General features: G+C 41.0%; 1 protein-coding gene across 1 annotated transcript; it reads right to left on the bottom strand.

Moving 5' to 3' along the window:
• Window positions 1–6,527: 6,527 nt before the first annotated feature.
• LOC141628300 (chalcone synthase-like) lies at window positions 6,528–8,113 on the bottom strand. The gene is made up of 2 exons (XM_074441462.1): window positions 7,924–8,113; window positions 6,528–7,537 (listed from the first exon to the last, which is right to left on the bottom strand). The coding sequence occupies exons 1-2, from the start codon at window positions 8,099–8,101 to the stop codon at window positions 6,540–6,542; spliced, it is 1,176 nt and encodes a 391-aa protein (XP_074297563.1). The 5' UTR covers window positions 8,102–8,113; the 3' UTR covers window positions 6,528–6,539.
• Between the last annotated feature and the right edge of the window lie 14,793 nt (window positions 8,114–22,906).

Genomic DNA, 22,906 nt, shown 5'->3' with positions numbered 1-22,906 from the left:
TAATGAACTAATACTCGAAGGAAGACGTGTCAAAGACGTATACTTAACTAATTTGAACACTCTATCCGGTCACACCATGTCTTGCATGAGTGTAATGAACAATGATCCTTGGTTATGGCATAAAAGGTTTGGTCATGTTAGTACGAAGACTCTTAACACCCTTAAAAGACTTGACTTAGTTGAAGGCATTCCTAACATGAAATTTGAGTTTGATAAAGTTTGTGATGAATGTGCTAAAGGCAAACATGTTAGAAGTTCCTTTAAATCCAAAAGAATTATGAGTACATCTCAACCTTTGCAACTTTTACATATCGACTTATGTGGACCAATGAGAACTAAAAGTAGAGGTGGTAGTCGTTATGTGTGTGTCATTGTTGATGATTACTCTAGGTTTGTTTGGGCACTCTTCCTAAGCTCTAAGGATGAGACATTTGATGAGTTTCTAATTTGGTTAAGAAAGATTCAAAATAAACTTGGTTCAATGAGAATCGATCACGGAACCGAATTCGAAAACTCATCATTTGGTGCTTATTGTGATGACAATGGTGTAGACCATAACTTCTCGGCTCCTAGAACACCACAACAAAATGGTGTGGTTGAAAGGATGAATAGAACCCTTGAAGGAATGGCTAGAACAATGTTATTATCTAGTAAGTTGCCTAAGAACTTTTGGGCCGAAGCGGTAAATACCGCTTGCTACATTCATAATCGTGTCATGATAAGGAGTATATTGAATAAAACTCCCTATGAATCGTTACGTGGAAGAAAACCCAACATTTCATATTTTAGATGTTTTGGAAGCAAATGTTTTGTTCATAACAATGGTAAAAATAACTTGGGTAAGTTCGATCCACGTAGTGATGAAGGAGTATTTATTGGGTACTCCGATCATAGCAAGGCCTATAAAGTTTACAATAAACGAACCTTGTTAATTGAAGAAAGCATCCATGTCATTTTTGATGAATCTAGCGTGCTTGGACAGGTACAAACCGTGGATGATGATGATGATGAGGACGATGAGTTTGAGATTGGTCTTGTTCGAAAGGACTTTGTATTCGAGGATGACGAAGCTCCCAGCACTGAATTGCAACAGACACAGAGACTGTCACCTTCAAAGGAGATCAGCAACTCAGGGGGAACACGTAGCAACTCGCTCTCTGTTTCTTCTCTGGAAGCAACAGACCCAACGATCGTTGCTTCTACCTCGTAATGAAGAAAACCAAAAACAGTGAGGACGAAGATCTTTCCAGGCCAAAAGAAACAGATCATTGTGGATCGATCTTTGCTTTGAGGGGGAACAAGAAACCATTGTTCCAAAGAAGTGGAAACATCAAAGCTCTCATCCACTCACTAATCTCACAAGTGATCTCAACTCGGGAATTCGAACAAGATCATCCCTCAACAATCTCGCTCATCTCAATGAGTATTGTGCCCACAATGCCTTCCTATCTCAAATTGAACCTTCAAATGTAACAGATCGCCTTGATCGATGCAGATTGGTTGCTTGCTATGCAAGAAGAGCTCAATCAATTCAAAAGAAACGAGGTATGGCACTTAGTCCCTAGACCGCCTAATCGTACCGTCATTGGTACTAGGTGGGTCTTTCGCAATAAGCTTGATGACTCGGGAGAAATTGTAAGGAACAAGGCTAGACTAGTGGTGCAAGGTTATAACCAACAAGAGGGTATTGATTACGATGAAACCTATGCACCGGTAGCTAGACTTGAGGCCATACGATTGCTTATAGCTTTTGCGGCTCACAAAGGCATTAAACTCTTCCAAATGGATGTCAAAACCGCTTTCTTAAATGGATATTTGGAAGAAGATGTCTTTGTAGAACAACCACCGGGTTTTGAGAACAATGACTTGCCTAACCATGTTTTCAAATTAGACAAAGCTCTTTATGGTTTAAAACAAGCACCAAGATGTTGGTATGATAGATTGTCTAAATTTCTTATTGAAAATGGTTTTAAAAGAGGCTCCGTTGACAAAACATTGTTCTTGAAGCAACAGTCCAGTGAACTGTTGGTTGTACAAGTATATGTTGATGACATTATATTTGTTGCAACAAATGAACTCCTTTACTTATATTTTTCGGAACTAATGAAATCGGAGTTTGAAATGAGCATGATGGGTGAGCTAGGATTTTTCCTTGGGCTCCAAATTAAGCAATCAAAGGATGGAATCATGATCCATCAACAAAAGTACATCAAAGAAATGCTTAAGAAATTTGGGATGACTAATGGTAAGCCTCATGATACACCTATGGTAGCCGGGTCCAAATTGGACAAAGATGAACTCGGTAAGAATGTTAGTGATAAGGTGTATAGAGGTATGATAGGCTCACTTCTTTACTTGACCGCAAGTCGTCCCGACACTCTCTTTAGTGTTTGTTTATGTGCTAGGTTCCAAGCAAATCCGAAAGAATCACATTTCAAAGCCGTTAAACGAATTCTTCGGTATTTGATTGGAACACAAAATCTTTACTTATGGTACCCTTTACATTGTCCTTTTGATCTTATAGGCTTTTCGGACGCGGACTATGCGGGGTGCACGGTAGATAGAAAGAGCACCTCCGGAATTGCAACGTTCTTGGATCCTTGCTTGACTTCTTGGGGCTCAAAGAAACAAAACACGGTAGCTCTTTCTACGACCGAAAGTGAGTACGTTAGTGCGGCACATTGTTGTTCTCAACTCCTTTGGATAAAACAACAACTCTTGGATTTTGGTATTATTTTTTACTCCATTCCTTTAATGTGTGATAATACGAGTGCAATAAATATCTCCAAAAATCCTATTCAACACTCTAAAACCAAACATATTGATATTCGTCACCATTTTATTCGAGATCATGTGGAAAAAGGACATATTAAACTTATCTTTTGCAAAACCGAAAATCAAATTGCCGATATTTTCACTAAGCCACTTGCAAGAGAACATTTTGAGAAATTTAGGCTAGAAATTGGGTTAATTAATAGCTCGTGATTTTTAGTGTGAGTTTTACAAAATTCCTTAATTGATTAAATTAAAATTGGATATATGTTATTAAGTATTCTAAGTGCATTGACATCATTTTTGGACCAAAAATTGACACCGTATTTGTGAGTCGGTAATCACTCAACCTCATATCTAAATTTACGTTTATTATATGCTACCTTGCGTTTTTATTTCGAGTAATTAAATATGTTCAAGATTGGGCCAACTACCTCACTTACCACATTTATTGGGCCACTTCCTACCTACAACCCACCGTCCAAACTTCCTCAACCCACCGAAATCTCACAACCCACTTATCCCTTCATCTCTCAAATCCCTCCATTTAACCTACCCTTTAACCCACCATGGTCAAGACGTCATTCAATACCCCTATACCCATCAAACCCGTGAAAATGACCTCTCACCACTGTCCCAAGCTCCTCCACCGAGACCGTGACTGTGAATGTCGATGAAATTGAAGAAACTCCAATTGATTTGAATGAGAATCCGACTAAGTCTACCGATTAAAAGCAAGTAAAGCTAACTAAAGAAAGGAGAAAGCTACTTCATCGTCGCAAAGGTCTATGTTCTACATATGTATCAAGAGATGATCGGGAAGTTGGTTAGAAAACGGAGATAGATGAAATTAAAAATTGAAGTTGGTTGGAAAAAAAAAAAAAAAAAAAAAAAAAAAAAAAAAAAAAAAACGGGAAGGCAATATGTGAAATGTCAAAGTGATTATTGGAAACGAGATAGATGAAATTGAAAAATGCGACGGTCTTGAGAAAAGAAGGAAAGCAAATATTTGGAAGAAATTGAAAGGAAGTCACGCAGTGTATGCCCTTTGTTGCTATGCTCAAAGGTCAAGATCAAATTTGTCAAGAATTTTCATGAAATGAGAGCAACATATAAGAAGTTGATGTTCCCCCATCACATGTCGTGTACTAAGGAAAATATGAGAAGTTGATGCTCTTTCATCATATGTTGAGAAGGTATATCGATGCATACCTTGGTGGTTTCAATATAACAAAATCCAATGCAACAGATTGAGATGAGCGTGACTCGGCCCTTCATTGTCAAACCTCCACCTTTTTCAATCCTCTTCATTATCCTCCAAAATGATGACCAAACTTCCGCACCCTAAATTTGCCCATAATCACACTTGTCTTTTGCCTTACATCTTTTGTCCCACCTTGTTGTGCCCTTCTAAGACTATTTTTCTTACTTGTTATTTTGATGCTTGGTGGTGTATTTTAAACTATCTTTAGCCATGTTGAACTTTGATTAACTTATGTTTAATCTTTGTTTATGTTGACCTTGTTACCTTGTCACAATTACATGTGTCTTTTTGTGTTTTCTTGTGAAATATCTGCACTCTAATGCCTTTGACATCCCTATCCTTTTTGATGATGTCAAGAGGGGGAAAAGGTAAACTCATGCTTTGAATCTCTTTGCTTATTGATTAAACTAATGGTTTGTCTAACCTTCTTAGCTTGATTCTTGTTTTGGGGCAATGTAAAATTGTCATGGTAATTTGATTCTAACTTTTGCCTTAGGTAAGGTAATATTGTCCCTTCTCTATCATTTGATCTTGCTTGCTTAAAAATCTTGAATTAAGGTGTTTACATTGCTTATACATTCGTTTGGGGCTTGTCATCATCAAAGGGGGAATTTGTTGGGTTCCTTATGTTAATGATAACATGCCCATTTGATTTGTGTCATCTTAGTTTACCTTTTCAGGATATATGATCATATCAAGCATGGATTAAGAAGTGTTGAAGTTGTTATTAATCCCATTGTATTAAGTCAAGTGTCATCTAATGTACAAGTGAGAAAGTAGAGTATATTAGAGTAATAGAAACATCCAGACGATTTGTTGCTTTCACGAGTAAACAGCTGCTTGGATTATTGCCACAACTCGTAAAACTTGAAGTTTCATTTTTATCTTTCAAAAGCTTTCACGTGACTCTTAATTTTTCAAAGATAAAAATCAGATTTTTATTAAGGAGATGGTATTCATTAAAGAGTGGTTTGAATTATTATTTTCAAAATGTTTCCTCTTTATGCAAATTCAACCCTTTGAGTCTTTAAGAAAACAAAGAATGCTTTTTGCCATTTTAGTGTTAACTTGTCATCATGTGACTTGTCTTTTCTCTCTTTGTTTTCTGAATTTGCATGAGCTTTTAAGGTTATTTTTCAAACCATATTTCTCTATTCTTACCTTTGCAAAAGAAGCCTTTTTGGTGCAAGTTTTGGGTGGTTGCTATTGCCCTTCACATGTGAGGTCTTTGACCCTTCAAAACCCTAACAACCCCTTCACTCACCTCCTCTATATAAACCGTGCCTCTCCTTCATAAATCCCTAAGACTTTTAAAATAATTCTTTCAACTTTGCAAATTATTTTTAAAGCTTAAAAATCGTGTTTATTTGCAAAAATCTTTAAAAGTCTTCAAGTGTCTTCAAGTTTCTACGATCGTGGCTCTTTGTTGCTTTATAATACTAAACTCTCTTGCTTAAGAATTGTTGATCTTGTAAAAGTTGTCCATCTCTATTCTTTGTTAAGAATATGTTAGTGGAAACTTGATCCTATAACATTCTAAGTGTGTTAGTAGAGTTTAGGACGGAGTAGTCTTTAACTCTTGGCAACCGGAGTAGGTTGTGAGTTGGCAACCGGAGTAGGTTGTGAGTTGTTGAGTTCTAGGACGGAGTAGTCCTTTAACTCTTGGCAATCGGAGTAGATTGCGAGTTAGCTTGTCATAAGAACGGAGTAGTTCTTGTACTAGCTTTGCAACCGGAGTAGGTTGGCGTCTTTTATTACAAGGGTCTTTTAGTTGTCGGAGTAGATCACTAAAGGAAAGTAATAAAAAGGTAGATTGGACGTAGGCACTTGAGTATTTGCCGAACCAATTCAAAAATCTCGTGTTCATTGTTTTTACTTTATTTCCATTTGCAATTTACTTTGTTTGTTTGTTTTGTTTCGCTTAACCTTAGAAGTGTGATTCATCATCTTGTCGCATTTGGTTTGCGGTCATACTCCACAAACCGAGACAAATAGATACTGATCGAAACGATTGTTGCTTTCATACTTCAGCAAACATTCATCGTGATACTTGTTCAATCTTTCAATATTATTCAAAATATCCTCTAAATCTCTTTTGTTCACTTAACTTACTTTAATCCAATAAAGTTGAAGTTAAAATTTTTAAAAGAGTACCTAATTCACCCCCTCTCCCTCCTAGGTACTTGAATCCATAAACTCAACATAAGTCATGACGTACCCTAAAAAGGATATTATAAGAGGTCTTAATTTAAAATCGTGTTGCTTAACCTACTCTTGCAAAGATGCGCGCGGTCCACTTGAGTGGGATATATTAGCTACTGAAAATAGAATAAAGAAGCGGCTAGTGTCTGGTAAAAAATGGATAAATAATTAACCCAATTGACATTGTTTATGTTTGCACCTTCAATAATAGAGAGTTTACTTTATTTTACTTTATTCCAAAACTATTATTCCAAAACGATGTTAGAACAACTGATTTCATCAAACAGGGTATGAGCTAGCATCAGTTGCCCAAAGGCATGCTATGGAGCACAATGGTCTCAACGGTCAAACCCGCCCCGAACCCAAAAAGAACACCCCAATCCAACCCTTCTCCAGTGGTTGTAGCCCTATCTCTTAACGATTTGTTCCTCATCTCATCAAGAACAAAGAGAACACTAGCACTCGACATGTTCCCAAACTCGCTTAATACATTTCGACTTGCATTAAGTTTTTCCTCTTTTAGGCCCACTTTAGCCTCAATTTGGTCGAGAATTGCCCGTCCGCCGGGATGAACGGCCCAAAATAGAGTGTTGTAATCGGTAATACCAAGTGGGCTAAACGCCTCTTCTAGGGCCATTTTAATGTTATCCGATACAAGCACCGGAATATCTTTCGTCAATTGGATAGTTAGGCCCACTTCACGTAATTGGCCACCAATTGCTCCCTCCGAGTCCGGTATTAGAGTTTGGGCCGCCCATACCATTTGAAATAACGGTCTTTCAATTGACAAGTCCGGATCTGACCCAACGATCAAAGCTGCTGCACCATCGCCGAATATGGCGTGGCCCACCAAGGAGGCCATGTCCAGTTCGGTTGGCCCATTGAAACAAATTGCGAACATTTCAGAACACACAACCAAAACCCGTGAACCCCTGTTGTTCTCGGCTAGGTCCTTAGCGAGTCTAAGGGCAGTACCCCCGGCAAAGCACCCTTGGTTGTATATCATGTAACGACAGACTGAGGGACTGAGGCCGAGAAGCTTGGTGAGCTGGTAGTCGGCTCCTGGCATGTCGACTCCAGAGCAAGTGCACATGATGAGATGGGTTATTTTGGACTTGGGTTGGCCCCATTCCTTAATGGCCTTGACCGCGGCCTCTTTTCCAAGTTTAGGGACTTCGGACACAAGTATGTCTTGTCTAGTGTCAAGTGATGGAACCATGTACTCACATAAATTAGGATTCTCCTTGAGAATGTCCTCGGTCAAATGCGAGTAACGCTTCTCGATCATTGACTTCTCGCCTGTTTAGAGTTATAAAAGAGTTACAGAAATTATTATTTAAGACGATCTAACTTAAAACGAGAAAAACGTATTGTCAAACAGTTTAAGATAAATGAAGCAAATTAGAAGAAGAGGTAAGTACATACTTCCTCCATTCAACTCCACTCTACCACTTTACTTTATCACGTTTATCAACGCGTATTTTACGCGGTAAATATCGTTAGCTATGTATTTGCAAAAATTATAAAAGTTAGATATTTTTAATGTACTCGTAAAAACGAATTAAACAAGATCCCACATGAATATTTTTTCACTTATATATTGAGAGAAAATGGAAAATGAATGTTTATTTGTGAATAGTGTAGAAAATTGAAAGTGGTAGAATGGAGTTGAATGGAGGAAGTACATATTTGTCTGAACTTTTCTTTTAACTCGGTCATATGTTCGCTTTTTGTGACACGAAAATAGTAAACGGGGTAATCAACCTGGTACATGCAATTCGGAGGGGTGGCGGTACCAATAGCCAAGATAGTAGCCGGGCCATCAGCTCTTTGTGCCTTGCGAATTTCTTCAACGGACACCATTTTCCCTGCTAACAGCACACAAAAGTGTTGGTTGGGAGACTAGAATGTATCAAGACAAGCACAAATTCCTGTTTAAGACCGTCTTAAAGACCGTATGTAGTATGTAACTATGTAAGTACAAGTTGGAGTGTATCAAGAAGGATAAGGACTACCCTTTTATATATACGTGATCAATGTGATACATTAATATTGATGATTGGAATAGATACGAGTCATTTTTAAAATCATTGGAATAGATATGAGTCATTTTTAAAATCATTTTCGAAATTTCTCATGATAGATTATGTCGAAATATTTATATATTTAGGCTCTTTAGTATGCGTGCTTGGACACATGTCGGAAAAAATGTTTTTGATTAAAACTTATGAAAGACGGTTTCTCATTTCTCGTTAAACTACTGAATTCTGAGGGTTTAATCTTCTTTATTCTTTTACATTCTGCGTAACCCTTTTATTATTGATTGTGATTCAAAATGTAAGACAATTTTATTTCTATAATGAACGTCTCTATTTTATACAATTATTTTATTAATTTTAATATCATTTTTACGACTCTTTGGACAACTTAATGGCAGAACAGTTGAAGTGTCGTTTTTAGCCAAATTCCATGACGTGTGTATCTATTTCAAAGAAACTTTTGTCATGCATGATATTACTAACTACCCTGGAAATGCCATGATTCACGTGGTTCTTAAGCAAAATGGATCTTCACCATTTCCAAACTCATTTAATAATATTTTTTCCACTAAATCTCATTATTCTTTTATTTTTACCCATTAATTTTGAGTCGTTCGATGATGTCAGAATACGATCTGGACCACCGAAAGGAAATGGCCTCTCCATTTCTTTTTAGGAAATGGAGAGAAACTCTCCTCGTTCTTAAGGGATAGAAATACGTCGAATGGTGTCATTGTTTCCACAATCACAGCTGCTCTAATTTTATATTGATAATTTGCATATTTAAATATGCGTTAAGAAAAATTCTTAGGTCATCTAGGAAGATCATTAATGTGTCCTTCCTAACTAATAAGAAGTCTTTATAGCTGTTAAAATGAATATAAAATTAAAAGTTATCTTTGAGCTATTCTCCAATTAGACATGTCCTATGATATATGACGCTCCTATAATAGAAAATTTCCTAGTACCTCGAAATTGGAGCATAGATATCAATAATGCCCAATAGAAGCGAATTATTGTGTGCCAAGAGTCATACTCCCTCCATATCATACCAATGGTAACATTGATAATCTTTGCACTATTCATAGTAGAGTTGATCATATGGCCCAAACCCGACAGCCCGACCCGGCCCAATCCGATTTCTTAAGGGCTTGGGCTTGACATTTGGCCCAATAAAGCCCAAAGCCCGGCCCAAAAAGCCCAATATGAAAATAGGGCCAGGTATGGGGCCAATCTGATGGCCCGATTTTTAGCCCGGCCCGGCCCAAAATTGACAGAACTTCTATGCAGTAGTACTGTTCTGTAGTACACACGCTATCTAACCGAATGGTGTCTTAGGCGCTATTATATAAAGTAGGCAATGGCTCGTCTTTTGCAAGTGACCCGTCCCATTTTCCTAGTTAACTATTCAACTCCCAAGAGAAAGTCAGTAGTCAATATGCAATTTATGAGTCTATTTAAATACTGTAGGCGTATACTCTTCCAAGTGAAGCAAAAGCATACAGTATCATTCATAAGTTTATAATCTTCTGCTACCTTCACTCTTCACTCTTCGAGAGTTCAACATCTTTCCAAGCCCAGTAAGTTTGAGGCAAATTTCTATTATTGTTTACTGCAAATGAACTTCAAATACAAATAGATGCTACTCCGTACTACTTTTCGTTCCTTTTATGTAGTGATGAAGAAATGTTGACAGTGTTCATCATGAAACAAATAGCACTTATTTTTTTGGTCAATTATTATGAACTAGTTTGGATGCCCGTGCGTTGCAACGGGGTAATTAACTTAGTAACAAAACATTGATTATAAGGTCTTAATATTTACATCTTATGTCTAATCATTTATTTAGATATAGTCAAAAGTCAAAACATCTTATTTAAGAGACGCAAAAGATGTTGGGTTGATACCTAAGTTCCAATGATGCCTCATATTTATAATCATAAGACCACCACATCTCATGTTAATCTTTTGATGTGGGACAATTCTATTATTTTTATATAATCCCACATTATTTTTCAATGTAGGACATATAACATACTAAGAAGTACATAATTTTATATATGTACAAATATGAAATCTATACGCTAATGATAGCATTTTTAACACAAATCAAATTATGTTATTTTCATAATTTTCTTCACGATATTTTTTTGCCAAATGAAATGTAACGTTTTTATATAAAAATTAGAAACATCACTTGAATATAATATAGGAAATAAATATTATAATAATTAAAAGATTCTCCACTTTATTTTTTACATCGAAATATATTATTTATAATACTTTCCTAAATTAATTTTTAAGATCACCCCATCTTATGATAATTTTTTGATGTGGGACAATTGAACTATTTATATGTAGTATATTTACCACACTTACATTATTTTTCAATGTGGGACAAATAACACACGAAAAAGTACACCATCTTTTTTGCATCTATTTCGATATCCAACCCGATTTAATAATGAGAAAATACTATACTATTTATTTACATTCGCACGTTTTTTTTTCTATTTTTTGTCATAATTAAAATATGTACAAATGATATGATTTAAATTACATTTTTTTTCCTAACACGATTTTTAAGATGTAATTGAGGTAGCAATAAAATGTATAAACAATTGCAAATTTTTTTTTTTCTGTTGCGATTTTGATTAATGGTTAAAAATTATGATGTGTTTTAGTTACTCAAATGTAATGAGGCATAATAATTACCTATATTTGAAAGTTAAAAATATTTAATTCTACTATTTATCAAAGTAAAAGAAACTCATTATTGATTTGTTTATGAATTCAAGATCTTTTTATGCAACACTTGATTGTATTATAATTCATAAATTTTCTATTTTAGTGCATAAATTATCATTATATATGACACATTAATAACCAATTTATGTATATTTAACACCCATTTTATATTTTAATTATGATTTTGTCTTAAATAAAGTTATTATAATATCGATTGTCTTAAAATAAACATTATAATATCACTAATATAGTAATATATAATCGCTTTTATAAATATCTACGTGATTAATATTTGTATGGCACTGTTGTAACAAAGGTTTGTCGTTAATACAAACTCTTATAAGAACTCTCTAAGATAATATTTAAGCGATTCAAAAGATTTTGGATTGATACCCATAAATTTCAAATATGGCGCCTATTTATAATCATGTGATACCTCACCTCATGATAATCTTCTAATGTGGGACAATTCAACTATATATATGTAGTATATTTACCACACCTACATTATTTTTCAATGTGGGACAAACAATATACTTAGAAATACACCATCTTTTTCGCACCTAATTCGACATCTAACCCAGTTTAATATCTAATTATATAATTTTTCAAAAAAAAAAAAATTATATTACTTTTTTGCTAAATCAGATGTATATGTTTTTATATAAAAATTATAAACATCACTTGGACATAATATTAAAAATATATATATCATACCGTGGATATAATGATATACTCTTAATAGCTCTCCAAGACAATGCTTAAGAGACTCGGAAGGTTTTGGGTTGGTATTTAGGTTCTAAGGATGTCTTCTATTTAGAATCATATGATCACACATCTTATGCTAAACTTTCAGTGTGGGACAATTATATTATTTATATGTAAGATATTCACCACACCAACATATTTTTCAATGTAGGACAAATAACATACTTAGAAATACACCAACTTTTTCGCGCATAATTTAACATCTAACCCGGGTTAATAATAATGAGCAAATACTATACTCCCTTGATTCAAGACCAAATACAACATTCCTTTCTTTTTTTACACTATTCATTAACGAATAGAATCTTTATAATTCCTTGCAATATGTAAGACAAAATATGGTCATCTAGGATCTTATTTGATTCACCTAAGTACAATGAGAATATCAAATTTTTAAATTTTTTATAATGTAAATCTAAAGATATTTACGTTGTAATTTGTGTCTTGGCAAGTGTGTAAATGAAAATATTTTATTTGGTCTTGAATGAAGGGAGTACTATTTATTAATATTCATATGTTTGTTTTTAATTTTTTTTTATCATAATTAAAAATATATGCAAATAATATGATACTATATACTAATGCTAGCATTTCTTTTACCAAGAATCTATTATAATATAATTTTCATAATTTTTTTTATAATACTTTTTTGGGAAATGAGATGTATAAGTTTTTATAAAGATTATAAACATCACTTGAATATAATGATTATAAGTTTTTATAAAGATAAAGTTTTTATAAAGATTATAATTTTCATATATATATATATATATATATATATATATATATATATATATATATATATATATATATATATATATATATATATATATATATATATATATATCATCTTGTGAAGATAATGATATAAACTCTTAAGAGCTCTCCAAAACAATACTTAAGAGACTCAAAAAGTTTTTGGTTGGTATATAGGTTCCAATGATGACTCTTATTTATAATCATAGGATCACCCACTTATGTTAATCTTTCGATGTGGGACAATTTTATAATTTATACATATTATAATCACCACACTAACATTGTTTTTCAATGTGGGATATATAACATATTAAGATGTACACCATCTTTAATATGTGCAAATCATATGAAATCTATACTCTAATGAAAGCATTTTTTACCACGAATCTAATTATATTATCTTCATAATTTTTATAACGACATTTTTTTGCCAAATGAAATGTCAAAGTTTTTATATAAAAATTAGAAACTTCTCATGAATATAAAATAGGAAACATAGATATTATAATAATTAAAAGATTCTCCACTTTATTTTTTATGTGGAAAATATTATTTATAAAACTTTCCTAAATTAATTTTTGATGATGTGGACGCTCTAGAATCGCTCGAAAAAACTCTCTTTTATGTATATATATAGATTTATGATACATCTACTATACTTTATCATGGTTTTTGTTGGACATGAAACTCCATACTAAAAATCAATTTGGCAGATCAGGATCTCTTCGTAAATAGCTTAGGGCCAGAAAGCCCAATTTAGCCCGAAAGCCCAATTAAACCCGATAGGGCCGGGTTTGGGCTAGTCAAATAGGCCCGTAATCTAGGTCCGGCCTAGCCCGGCCCATGTATTTGGGCTAACTTTTTAGGGCAAACCCGGCCCAGCCCGGCCCATGATCAGCTCTAATTCATAGTCGTAGGGAATCTTCGATATTATTCTTAATCTGTAAGACAAAGTATAATCATGTGAGATCTTGTTTGATTCATCGTCATGAATGTTATAAGAATATTAAATTTTTATAATTTTTAATAATGTGTAACTAAAGATATTCACGTTGCAAAACATGTCTCGGCAAGTGTGAAAAAGTCAACGTTACCATTGGTGTGGTATGAAGGGTTTTCCGGGGGTAATTCCGGAGCAGGATTGTGACCACTTGAGCTTGTGGAATGATGTCGTTACTCGTCTCTTCCTTTCACTCTTTCCTGTAAAGATGAACAAACTGAGGGCTCGGCTTGGGGCCGAGCGTACTCACTGCGACGCTCAAGTCAGTAAACTTAGAGAGATAAGTTGTATGTTTAACTTGACAAAGTATATTGTAGAGAGATAAGGGAGTTTTATACCAGATTTTCCAGTTTTTTTCTCAATGAGAGATGTGGAGTATTTATAGACTTTCACCTTTTGTCACGTAGTGGCCAAGTGGCGTAGCAGGTGGAAAGACTGTCTTATCCTCGGCCGAGGGACCCATGACAGGCCGGCAGGCCTGGTTGACTCCATGCCGAGGGGACTGGATGCGAGTATACGGATATGCCTCTCGGCCGGCTAGTTGCCGAGCCGAGACCCAAGTGACAGGCCGACAGGCTTTGTCGGTTAAGCCGTTTTTCTTTTGACTTGTTGTCTTTTAGCTTTGACCTTAGTCAATATGTTGACTTGGTCAGCGGGTGCAGAATATGCCCCATCAATTTGCACCCATCACAGTCTATGCCGTGGTATGGACCTTCGATGCGTGTTGAGCGTATTCTGCGCATGTCGAACTTCTTCCTCGGCTTGGTTCTTTTCAGGCCATACCATATAACGCCCCTCCACATTGTTGTGTAATGGACATCGAATATGAAAAAGGAAATGGCGCTGGCCGAGACCAAGGTTGGGAGTGCCGTGTGCTTTTGATTGCCCCCGGCCGGTGCTGCCAAGCCTGGTTGATCAGCTGGCCGTTGGCAAGTAGATACCAAGATGCGTGTCGAAGAAGATGGGTCACTGTATGTCGATTGACATTCTGCGGCTGCATGCTTGACACGTGGCTTGGTGTTGATTGGTGGACGCTTCATGGGCTTTGCTCTGATTGGTCCACTGAATGGGTTTTGCTCTATAAATAGAGCAGTATGCCCCTCATTTTGCTGTGCAAATTTCTTTTTCAAGAAAAATTTCCTCTCTCTAGTTTTCGAAGAGTTTTCTCTCTCTAATTTTCGAAGCGTTACTCGGCGTAACACTTTCTTTCAAGGTAAAAACAAATTCTTCCCCAACTTTTATTTGTTAAGTATTCGTTGCCACCATGTCTGCTGCTGACGCTCCGCCTAGTACCTCAACCCCGGGGGACGAACCGCCGCGTCCCGCTAAACAGGAGCCACTGGTTGTCTGCCCGGTAGGGTTCGGGGGTCGCAAGTCGTCTTCTCCTGAAATCGACGAGAAATATCTCGAGGATTTTGATGATGATGAGGAGGAAGAGACCTAATCTGATTCAGAGAGGCCATATTACTTGTGGCACGGCGAAACCTGCTCGATTAAACCTGATCTCGTTTGGACGAACAAGTTCGCTTGTGCCTCCGGGCCCGAACTTTTCGAAGACCACTACAACTTCGGCAGGGGATATAGAATTATTGTCCCTGTGGGTGATCAGGCAGTCTGTTGCCCTCTCGAAGGTTGTATAGGCGTGTATATTAGACATCTGGAGTATGAGCTCCGTTTTTCTCTTAATGAACACGTCTCGGCCATAATCAAAGCCATGAATGTCGCCATGGCACAACTGCACCCGTTGGCCATTAAGACGATTATTGACTTCGTATGGTTTTGTCTCTTTAAGAGGGAGACCCCAACGGTGAACCTTTTCCGCCGGCTCCACCATCTTCGGCTGTCTACCCAAGGCGTCATGGGGTGGTACAACGTGCAGACCGAGCCGGGTTACATGACCGTCTCCAAGCTGACATCCTGCAAAGACTGGAAGAGGCGGTGGGTATATGTCGAGGTTCCGGAGGACTATCCACTGCCCCCGGTCCTTCCAGCCACCGCGTCAATTTGCGCTGTGAGAGTCAGGGGGAGCATGAAAGATATGTCTCCCGTAATAAGATTAAGATGGACGCCAAGAAGGTTTATCTTAATGACGACGAAGTGCGGACAATGAACATGTTCGAGGCTGAGAAGGATGGCACGCCTAAGGGATAGATGCCTCCGACGCAGATCGTCCTTCAAGACGAGCCGCTTTGTCACGTCGGCCTCATACCGGCCCTCAGCCAGGGTGAGTGGGGTCGGTATGAGGCCCCCCTTTGCTTTTATGCTTCGATATTTGAGCCTCGGTTTACTTCTTTCGCTTAACTCGTGCTTTGTTTCTTGCAGATCAATTTGGTCGGGATCTCTCTGTCTCCATCCTAAGCAAGTTGGGACTTGACCAGGACAGGAGAGTTGTTGAACTGCACCCTAAGGCCGCGTCGCGTGATCGCAAGCAGGCCCCGCACGAACTCATGGAGCAGTCGTTGAAATCAATGGACGTGGGGGCGACTCAAGCAGAGATTGGCGGTAACGTGCCGCGCCGGAGACCAAAAGCAACGTCTTCGGCGGCTACGACGTCAACTCCAACTCGATCTCCAATCCCCATAGTCCAAAAGAAAGAGGAGGTCGTCAATGTTGACGAGGACCTCACCATTTCGGGAGGGTCCTCCTTCACATAAGAGGAAAGAAACAACGCCGCTCGCCGTTATCGAGGCGCGGGGAAAGAGAAGGGGTCAGCCGGCCCTCCAACCAAGAAGGCTAGGACTGGTACGGATCTAACCCATGGCTCGGATTCAGCAGGTTCCTTATGCATTCCTGATGACAGGCTTTTTGATATGTCGATGAATGTTGACATGGACGCTTTGTCTGGGTTTTTTCGAGATCAGCCGTCGCCAGCTGTTGCTTTCACCGAACGGCAATTGGAGAAGCAGCCTGTGCAGATGGGCGACAAAAATGTCGCCGCCGACACCTCGTCCAAGAAGGCTTCCTTCGTTCAGCTCAGGGAGGACTGCATGAGGTTGGCCAAAAGGCTGGTGAAGTGGGCTGACGTTGCCGGCACTCATCTTATCCAGCAAGAAAAGCTCGTGGCTCAAACTGCCCCTACGCTCGAACGGCTTAGGCTTGAGCTTGCCGCTTCTAGGGAGGAGGCCGAGAAGGCGAAGCAGGACTTCCTCGCTGAGCGAAAGCTTAAGGAGGACGCTGAGAAGGTGGTCCTGGCCGGGAGAGCTAAGGTTGAGTTTACGTTGGCTGATGCCGCTAAGTTGCGGGAGGAGAGAAACAAACTTGAGGGCGGTTATAAGGCCATGGTTGAGCAGAGGGAAAGATGGAAGACCCTGCATTTCGCCGAGGCGAAGGAACATAAGGGCACAAAGGCTATCCTTGCTCAGAGGGAAAAAGATATTGAGCTGCTGAAAACCGTCATCATCCCTGAAATGTGTGCCCGGTACCGTGACCGAGTTGAAGATGCTACAAGGGATGCGATTAAGGAGCTCCTTCCTGAAGGCACTTTTCCGAGGCAAGATTTTGTCAAACTTCTGGATGAGAAGGCGACTGCTGAGGAGGCCAAGGCCACGGCCGAGGCGAAGGCGGCGAAGGCTGCTCAGGAAGTTGCGGCCAAGGCGGCCCATGATGCTAAGGTGAAGGAGGCTAGAGAGGAGGCTGAGAAGGCAAAAGCACGTGAAGCTGCCAAGTCGTCCTCTGGGCCGTCCACCGACGGTGATGCTGCTGCTGCTGCCGGTGGCGAGCGGCAACAAGCATAGGGAGACGGGCGGTCGTCACCAGATTCACCTGGCCTTTCGAACAGCTTCAGCTGTTCGGGGGCCAACTTTTGAGCATTTCCTCCCTGCCATACTTTTGGCGCTTCATGTTTTAATGTTGTAATTTTTGTTGTTCCTTCTTTTTTGTTAAACTTTGGTAGGTTGAGCTTAGGCTATCCCTATGGGGACGGCCGTCGACTTTATCTTGTCTCACTTGTAAACATTTTCAATGAAATTTGTTTATTTGCCTTCGGCTTGGCCGAGGCTTTGATCTCATCCTCCATTCAGTTGTCTTCTTACGTTTTTAAACATATTGAGCGCTTTTTTCGTTTTACCTTCGGCTTGGCCGAGGCAATTAGATTGCGTATCTCAACTGTACTTAAACGTTTTTAGCATATTGGTCGTGCCCTCTGCTGCACCTGAACAGGCCGAGGTAGCAAGATTCACGTTTCCCAATTTGCTCAGCAACATGTTGGCATGTCGGTCGCTTTCTACTCCGCTCTCGGTCTGGCCGAGGCGGTCAGATTTGTGCTTCCCAACTGCTGTTGTAAACATGTTAGCATATCAGTCGTTTCCCCCGTCACTCCCGGCTTTGGCCGAGGCAATCGAGGTTACGGCTCGGCTGCATTCGTATCTATAGACATATTGATCGCTTCCTCTGCCACTCCCGGATTGGCCGAGGCAGTCAGATTTGCGTTTCTCAACTGTACTTATACGTTCTTAAGCATGTTGGTCGCTTTCGCGAGTATCAACTGCATTTGTAGTGACTGCCCGGCTTTGGCCGTGGCGTCTACTTTGGTACGACTACGGAGGGGATAAGCATTTCGATGGAAAACTTGGATCACTCTTCATAAGATATAATCACGCGTTGGGGTGCTCACAACGGTCTCGGACACCTCCGCCGCTATACGAAATATTTCCTAAGGTTGTCTGTGTTCCAATGGCTCATTAGAGGCACACCCTTCATGTTTGTCAGCCGGTATGTCCCCAGCCCCATTTCTTCAACCACCCTGTAGGGTCCCTCCCAATTGGCCGTCATCTTACCATGGATGTTTCCTTTGTTGGTTGCGGCCGACTTTCTCAGGACTAGATCTCATACTCTCAAGTCCCTTTTGTGGACCCTACGGTTGTAGGCTCTTCTCATTCGGTTTTGATATACTGCCAAGTTGAGCCGTGCCGTATCTCGACTTTCTTCGACCAGGTCTAGGGAGGCTCTCAGGCCTTATTCATTTTCGAATGGGTTAAAGGTTTGCCTTTTGAATGTCGGCACCGCTGCTTCAATTGGCAGGACGGGCTCAAACCCATAGACTAGGTGGAATGGACTGTACCCTGTTGCTTCTTTCTCCGTGGTTCGAAGGGACCACAGGACGCCGGGTAGTTCATCAGCCCATCTTCCCTTTAGATCTTCACCCTTCTTCTTCAACCCGTTCAGTATTGTTTTATTAGCTGCCTCCGCCTACCCGTTGCTCTGAGTGTGGCAGACGGAGGAGTATGCAAATTTGATACCGAGCTCTTCCAACCAATTCATCACCGTGTTGCTCCAAAACTCTCGGCCGTGGTCAAATACAATGACATGGGGCAACCCAAAACGAGTTATGATGTTCTCCCAAATCACCTTTTTTACGGCCGCCGTGGTTTTGGCAGGTACCGCGACAGCCTCGACCTATTTGGTGAAGTAGTCAACGGCGACAATCAGGTACTTCCTTCCTCCGGAGGCCGTCGGAAATGGTCCTAATAAATCCATCACCCACTGTGCAAATGGTAGGGGATTAAGTACCGGTTGCAGGTCTCGGGAAGGTGCATGTATTACCGGAGCATGCATCTGACAATTCTTGCACTTCTTGGTTTTTGCCCTGGAATCTTTCAGCATGGTAGGCCAGAAGTAGCCGGCTCGTAGAGCTTTGTGGGCTAGCGTTCTCGCCCCCATGTGATGTCCGCAGATGCCTTCGTGAATCTCTGTCAGTATAAGTTTCGCGTCAGCTGGGCCGACACACTTCAAGAGTGGTCTTATTACGGACCTTCTGTACAATTCTCCTTCGAACACTAAGTACCTTGCAGCAATCCTTCTTATCTTCTGAAACAGATGCGCGGTCCTCCAAGCAACTCTTTTGTCACCTTGTATTTCATTATCGGAGTCATCCACGTCGTCTCGGCTCCGATGTCGCCCACCATGCCGACGGTCTCAGTGATGCTTTTAGCATTTCGATATCCACCAAAGACACGGTTCGTCGACATTTTTGATATTTGAACTGGCAAGTTTTGAGAGAGCGTCGGCTCGGTTGTTCTCAGACATGGGGATGCACTGTATTTGGAAAGATTTCAATTTTGAGGTGTCAGCTTTTACCCTCGCTAGGTACTTTACCATCCCATCGTCTCGAGTCTCATACTCTCCTTGGATTTGATTAGTCACTAAGAGCGAGTCTGTTTTCAACACAAACTTGAATCCAGTTATTACCGCCTCATATTCGGATTCGTTATTTGAGGCCGAGAAGGTAAACTTCAAGGCGTACTCAAACTCGTTTCCGTTAGGGCTGATGATAAGGATGCCGGCTCCTGAGCTGTTCGCCGTGGAGGACCCGTCGGTATACACTTCCCACACGCCGGGATGTGATTCTTCTTGATACGTGCACTCGGCCAGGAAATCTGCAAGCGCTTGCCCCTTTATCGAAGGCCTCGGTTGGTACTGAATGCCAAAGTCGGAGAGCTCCACTGCCCATTTGATAAGTCTGACGGATTTTTTGAATTTTTCTAATGCTTTCTCCAATGGCTGGTCGGTTAAGACCGTCACGGGATGTGCGTCGAAATAGGGTTTTGGCTTCCTTGCGGCAACGACGACGGCGAGGGCTGCCTTTTCGATTAGTGGGTAATTTCTTTCGGCGGCCAGCAGTGTATGACTGATAAAGTAAATTGGGTATTGCTGCTTATTTTCTTACCTGACGATTACGGCACTGATCGTGGCCGAGTTAACTGCTAAGTATAAATATATCGTCTCCCCCAGCGTCGACCTGGACAGGGTCGGCAGTGTCAGAAGGTGGGCTTTCAGTTGCCTGAAAGCCGTGCTCTGTTCCTCCCCCCAACTAAAGTTTTTATTCCCCTTCAGCACTTTAAAGAACGGAGTGCTCTTGTCGGTCGACCGAGAGATGAAGCGGGCGAGAGCCGTCATCCTTCCGGTCAGCGTCATAACCTCTTTTCGATTTCTCGGGTCCGGTAGGTCTAGTATTGCTTTGACTTTCTCCGGATTGGCATCAATTCCCCTGGCGCTGACAAGCACGCCGAGGAACTTGCCGGCCCGGACACCGAAGTTACATTTCTTTGGGTTAAGCTTCATTTTATATTTCCTTAGTGAACAAAATGTCTCGCCTAAATCGGCTAAGTGCTCGCTGTCAGACTTGCTTTTTACAATAGCATTGTCGACGTAAGCCTCGATGTTTCGCCCTTTTTGATTTTGGAACACTTTGTCCACCAACCTAGTGTAAGTTGCGCCAGCGTTCTTCAAACCTAACGACATCATTTTATACATAACTATGCCGTGACTGGTGATGAATGCGCATTTAGGCATATCTTCCTCGGCCATAAATACCTGATGATACCCTGAGAAGGCGTCTAGCAGGCTTAGCATAGTGTAGCCTGCCGTGGCGTCAATTAAACCATCTATTCGAGGCAAGGGATAGCAATCTTTAGGGCACGCTTTATTATGATTGGTAAAATAAACACACATCCTCCACGCCCCTGACGATTTCCTCACCATTACAACATTTGCTAGCCACTCAGAGTAAGTACAAGGCATGATAAAGCCCGCCGCTAATAATTTGTCTATTTCAGCTTTGATGGCCTCATCCTTCTCGGCCGAGGAGTTCCTCATCTTCTGCTTGACCGGCCGAGCGGTGGAGAGTACGTTCACTTGTGAACGATCACCTCCGGCTCATGCACGGCATCTCGACTTGTTGAGTATGCGAAGACATCTTTGTTCTTCCTCGCAGGTCTAGGAGATCGCCCCGAATTTTGGCTCCAGGTTGACACCGAAGCGATTACGGTGCGCCCTGGGTCAATTTCCACTTCCTCGGTCTCGGCTCCTTCGACCATGCCGACATTAGTATTCATTGGTTCGCCCTCCTGCTGCAAGGATGGGCTCTTCCCTTTCTCCGATTTTTTCGCCACTTTGAGGGATTGCATGTTGCACCCCCTGACAGACACTTGGATATTGACTATTTCATCTTTCTCGTCCTTTGAGACGAGCTTTTGTGCTTCCCCCCGGTCCGAGACGTACATCAATGTCAGGGCCCGGATGGACATCACTACATGGGCCTTGCTCAAAGTGACCCGGCCTATGAGAACATTGTAGGCAGACGAACCATCGATAACCACAAACTCAGATAAAACATTTTTAGCCGCATCCGCTTGGCCGAACATCACCGGCAGTCTGATTGACCCCAGGGGTACCAGGTCGGCCCCAGAGAAGCTGTATAGCGGGTTAATGCAGGGGCTCAGGTCTCCAATCTACAGACCGAGATTAAGAAAGCACTCCCTGAACATGATGTACGTGTAGGCGCCTGTGTCAATCAGGCACCTTTTGACCAAGTGGTTGGCTATATCCAGGTGGACTACAAGCGGGTCATTTGTGCGGGGCGACGACTCCCTCATAGTCCTTCTTTCCAATGGTTATATCGGGGATGGTGGAAACGGGGATCGCTGTTTTAGGCACAAAGTTGATGGCTTTGTATAACTCATTTAGGTGCCGTTTGTGCCCATTAGCTGACCCACCGTTCTCGTTTCCCCCGATGACAACCTGGATTACTCCCATCCGTTGGAAAACCGATTTTCTATTCGCCCCGTCGACGCTTGTTCTGGGCCTCCGCTACATACTTGCCGAGGCCTCCCTTTCGGATTAGCTCTTCGATGGCGTTCCTTAGATGTCGACCGTTGTCGGTTTTTATGGCGGTGTGGCGTGGTACTCGCAAAGCGGCTTGTGTCACCGTCCCCCTCGCCTTGGGGGTCTTGCCCACTTTTGTCCATCATTGTTGCTTAGGGTAAAGACCTCGGCTGGAGAGGCGACCAGGGGGTGAGACTACGTACCGCTTCGGTAGTATGGTCCCGAACTCCCCGGCGCCCGCCGAGTGTCATTTCCTATTAGATCTCTCAGCCGTGACCTATTCCCGTCACGGCGACCTTCATCTATGTTGTCCTGGCGGCTCTTCCTCTCTGGGTGCCCAGCTTCACTGTGGCCTACCCAGGTTTTGTGATAGTCTTCCACCTTCACGGCTCGGTCGACCATCTTTCCAAGCGGAGTCTAAGTTGAGGTCTTCGCACTTGATCGGCTCGTTTTTGAACTCGCCTTTCGGGAGGCCTTTCATCGGCCGCGAAGGCGCCGATTCGGTGTTCGGCTCACGGATCCGCCGAACCTTAGCGTCGAATCTTTTCACGTAACCGGAGGGACTCGTCCTCCCCCGTCGGATAGTTAGGAGATCTGATGTTTCCACGGCCCTTCTCTTGTTGCAAGCATACCGGGCTATGAAATTGTCTCTCAGGTCGGCATAACAGTATACCGAGCCATTAGGTAGCCCCTTGTACCAACTCTGAGCCATCTCATGCAGGGTCGTTGGGAAGACTCGACACCACACCTCAT

The sequence above is a fragment of the Silene latifolia genome, chromosome 2 (genome assembly GCF_048544455.1).
Source record: "Silene latifolia isolate original U9 population chromosome 2, ASM4854445v1, whole genome shotgun sequence".
NCBI classification, from domain to species: Eukaryota; Viridiplantae; Streptophyta; class Magnoliopsida; order Caryophyllales; family Caryophyllaceae; genus Silene; species Silene latifolia.
The sequence above is the reverse complement of the archived record's forward strand: the minus strand, read 5'-3'. Positions and strand labels throughout refer to the sequence as shown.

Excerpts from the sequence above, each read along its gene's own strand:
- LOC141628300 (XM_074441462.1), bottom strand. The coding sequence starts at position 8,101 with ATGGTGTCCGTTGAAGAAATTCGCAAGGCACAAAGAGCTGATGGCCCG. Across the intron at positions 7,538-7,923 it reads AGAAAAGTTCAGACAAATAT|GCGAGAAGTCAATGATCGAG; the intron begins GTACTTCCTCCA and ends AACTCTAAACAG.